General features: G+C 51.9%; 1 protein-coding gene across 1 annotated transcript in view; it reads right to left on the bottom strand.

The window, feature by feature from the left end:
• Positions 1 to 455: 455 nt before the first annotated feature.
• The window catches only part of efl1 (elongation factor like GTPase 1), a 124,012-nt gene continuing 120,013 nt past the window's right edge, over positions 456 to 4,454 (bottom strand). Inside the window, exon 22 of the mRNA XM_063188826.1 lies at positions 456 to 1,281. Within this exon, the coding sequence (XP_063044896.1) occupies positions 1,093 to 1,281 (189 nt within the window). The 3' untranslated portion in view covers positions 456 to 1,092. The remainder of the gene's footprint in view (positions 1,282 to 4,454) is intronic.

Genomic DNA, 4,454 nt, shown 5'->3' with positions numbered 1-4,454 from the left:
ACTTACACAGCGGGGAACGCTTGATAAATACACGTGTGGTCCTTCGTCCCTCCAAAACTATTAAAATGGGCATAATTTCCCTCATTTTATCATGTTTGTGTTTTTGCAAATTAAATTCAGGGGTCTTTGGGGTGCGTTTAATGAAATTCGACGGGGGAGGCAGCCGAATTCATTTGGAAGCCATTTCCACTCAGAGTGAGCGCACCCCGCTCGCCTGCCTGCCCGCCCGTGTTTTTTTGCTTCAAGAAGAGCGTCAGTCAGGCACTCCTCGAAAATTATGCACGGCCGTAACCGATTCTCTCAAGCAAAATATTGCAAATGAACGACATTACCAGTCAGCTTCTGAGAGCGGCCCTTTATGGCCCATGGAGAATCTCTAATATAAGCGACACGGGAACGAGTCCCCCATATCAAAGACCCCCCCCCCCACACTCCTCCACTCCCCTCCTCCCCTCCCTCCTCCACTTCCTCTGAGGGCTATGGTGGAATAAGCCCAGTTTCCCATTACCTCCCACCTGCTAGCTAAGCCATGACAGTAAAACAAATAAAATACCTTGATGGATTTTTTTCAAGTATTACCCTGATGCTGCTCTTAAATAAATACCTTTGAATGATTTAAGAGGAGAAAAGATGCGGGAGAGAAATCTCTCCTGACGTGGAAGACGAAGCGTTTGCACCTGAAAGGTGGAGGGTAAAAGAGCATGAAAGCGGCGGGGCCACTGAGGGCATACAGGGGCAGGACAACGTGGGAAAGTGTGTGTGTGTGTGTGTGTGTGTGTGTGTGTGTTTGTGTCCATCATCTGTTCTTGCTGAGTGAAAGGCGGAAGATGAAAGTTGCAGAGGAAAACTGAGGAGGTAAACGTGTGTGTGCCTGTGTGTGTCTGAACTTCTCTGTGTTTGTGTGTTTGTCTGTGATGTGACAAAATGGAAGGCAGATGTGTGCGTGTGCATGTTTTTTTGTTTTGTGTCCATTATCTGTTCTGAGCTGAGTGGAAAGTGAAAGACGATGAAAGTTGCAGTCCACTGAAGGCAGCGCAAAACAGGAGATAGTGTCTGTGTGTGTGTGTGTGTGTGTGTCCGTCCGTGTGTCCATCATTTGTTCTTGCTGAGAGTCCTCTGCTTCTCGGCGTGCTCCACGATCTTCTCCTCCACGTAGAGCCCCTTGCGGCGCCGCACGGCGTTCATGTACTTGAGCGCCTGGTTGGCCGAGTCGGCCTTCTCCCCAAAGTGCAGGTACTCCTCCTCCGTAGTGGGCACCCAGAACGGGTCGCTGCCGATCACCTGGAGACACACCGGAAACGCACACAAACACGCGCGCACACACACACACACACACAAACATTCACGCACACACACACACACACACACACACACACACACACACACACACACACACACACACACACACACACACACACACACACACACACACAAGCACGCAGACACACACAGAGCACGGTTAGACTTTAACATGTCAACAGTGTGGGTGTTACACAACAGAGTGTTTGTTTTATTTATACAGCACAATAAATAAAGAATGACTGGTTATGAGCCAGGACCCGACTGACGGAGGTAGTGTAGGTAGGCAGGTAAGCTAGACAACATTGGCCACATTTCAGAATTTATTCTCTCCAAACTTCCTCCATTCATCGCCACTGGCCTGGCTCTGTCACGTTTTTTCCCTCCTTTTCTCACTCTCTCGTTTACTCATTCCATCTCTGTGTGTTTCTCCAACATCCCTCTCTATCCCTCCCTCCCTCCTTCTCTCCCTCTGTGGTGCAAAAACATTGTGAGGCCTACAGTATAGATTCTCTCTCTCTCTCTCTCACTCCCCCACTCTCTCTCTCTCTCTCTCTCTCTCTCTCTCTCTCTCTCCGTCTGGTGTCATAACAATGGGAAAGCTATAGTGGAGGCTTTTCTGAGGGGTGCCCATGGCCCCAGCAGTGGCACAGACAGCTCATTATGTAAAGCTGCATGACTGCGTGTTCCAGTGAAAAGAGGGAAAGCGAGAAAGAGAGAGAGATGGAAAGCGAGTGAGAGAGAGAGGGAGAGGGGAAGAGAAAATGGCGAGCAAGAGGGAGAGAAAGGGAGAAAGAGCGGGAGCGGGAGCGGGAGGGAGGGAGAGAGAGAGAGAGAGAGAGAGAGAGAGAGAGAGAGAGAGAGAGAGAGAGAGAGAGAGCAGACAAGAGATGGATAACGTGAGAAAGACAGAGAGAGAGAGAGACAGAGAGAGAGAGAGAGAGAGAGAGAGAGAGAGAGAGAGAGAGAGAGAGAGAGCAGACAAGAGATGGATAACGTGAGAAAGACAGAGAGAGAGAGAGAGAGAGAGAGAGAGAGAGAGAGAGAGAGAGATGAGAGAAAAAGAGGTAACGAGGGAGTGAGCTGCTGCTGCTGCTGGGCGATGGATGGGTGGCTGGATGAGGCAATGCCTGTTGCAGTTGCGGAGAGCCGGGCACGGGGGAGGGGTGGTGGGTGGTTGGAGGCGGCAGGAGGCAGCGGGCCGCTCTCTCAGTGCCGTGACCTCACCATTAGACAGCTAGCGAGGGAGAGGGAGCACAATTACAGTACCACACACACACAGCATTGACACAATGCTACTCAAACACACACACACACACACACACACACACACACACACACACACACACACACACACACACACACACACACACACACACACACACACACACACACACACACACACACGCACGCACGCACAGACGGAGGACACGCTTGCCCACACGCACGCGCTGCCCCCACCACCCACGCAAATTTCCATCTGCCTCCATACTCATCCATTCACCCATCCCTGTGCTGCAAAGTCATTAACCATACACACACACGGCACACCACAAACATCCAGACAACGTCACCCACACCCCACTATCTCCACACACCACATATTGCGATACACCTACAGCCAACCACCTACATCGCCTACTGTACCCCTGCTGGCACCGGCAACCCAACCTCCATTCCACCAATATTGTACACATATTAAACAGCATACCACCACCCCACATACAACAACCCTGTTTATTACCACAAATGACACACACAATCCCCCGTCACCCAGCTCAGCGTACCCCACTTTTCAACCATCTACCCCACATCAACTACACACCCCACCACGTGTACCGAACTGTCAGCCTGCTCCCACTGTCACTGTATTCGGTTTCCTCTTCAGTGGACTACAGTATTATTCTTTGGGACAAACAAAATGAATCGTGATCTTGAACCCACAGTGCCTGTCACCAGTATATACGTATAATTCCATTCTCCAACCCCCTACGCCATATCCGCACATCAGTCCAAATCACCACTCGTTCCACCCCACAAACAACCAACCTAATCCACTTCAGGGTACGTATCCACGCCGCTACCCCCCTCCACATCAGCCTCCTTCACTCCCTCTACACACTGTGCCCGTTACCACCCCTATCACCCCCTTGGAGCCCATATCCACCCCACCCCACCCCACCGCACACCTCACCCACCCCACTCCCTCTACATACAGTGCCCGTTACCACCCCCATCATCACCACCTGTCGCCTCACCGCTGCTCTCTCCCAAGGACAGATGGCAGCGAGAACAACAGCCATGGATTTACTAACTATAGGGGGGAAATATGGGGGCGATGGAGGGAGAGGAGAGGGAGAGGGCAGGGGAGGAGAGGGCAGTAGGAGAAATAAAAGCATCAAGCATAATCGACACAGCTCTGCACAATCGAGCGTGAGGCCCACGCTTATTGAGAAGCATATGCCACACAATGCATCTGGAGATCTTTGGGGTGGAGCGCGGGTGTGTGTGTAAAGAGAGAGAGTGTGTGTGTGTGTGTGTGTGTGTGTGTGTGTGTGTGTGTGTGTGTGTGTGTGTGTGTGTGTGTGTGTGTGTGTGTGTGTGTGTGTGTGTGTGTGTGGGGAGGGGTCGGTAGGTGGGTACATAGGAGGCGGTTTACAATTCCAACCGCAGTTTGGATTGAATGTACACAGATTTTTTAAGCGGTGAGAGAAGAGCATGGGCAGAGGGGGGAGAGGAAGTATTGGAGGGGGGACCGAGGGGGAGGCTGTCAAGTGCTGGCCTTTGATTAAATCTCCTCTCTCTCTCTCTCTCTCTCTCTCTCTCTCTCTCTCTCTCTCTCTCTCTCTCTCTCTCTCTCTCTCTCTCTCAGTAACTCTGGGCGCAGGCTTTCCGTTTCTCGTGCTGTGCTGAGCAGCCGGCTTAGGTTTCCCTCTTTTTCCCCCCTCTCTCTCTCCTTTTCAGGGGGCTTTTTTGTCTCCCTCCCTCCGCTCGACGCGGCCCCCTGTGAAGCAGTGGAGCTTGCAGCAGCAGCAGCAGTGGAGGGAGGCACCCACACCAGCCTGGTGACGAGGCACTTTTTCCCTCCTCATTCATTCTGGATGCATAACTGCCTCTTTACTGCACTCCTCAAGACCAACACACCCCCCCTCTCC

This window comes from Engraulis encrasicolus, chromosome 22, assembly GCF_034702125.1.
Source record: "Engraulis encrasicolus isolate BLACKSEA-1 chromosome 22, IST_EnEncr_1.0, whole genome shotgun sequence".
NCBI lineage: Eukaryota > Metazoa > Chordata > Actinopteri > Clupeiformes > Engraulidae > Engraulis > Engraulis encrasicolus.
This window is presented reverse-complemented; position numbering and strand designations above follow the sequence as displayed.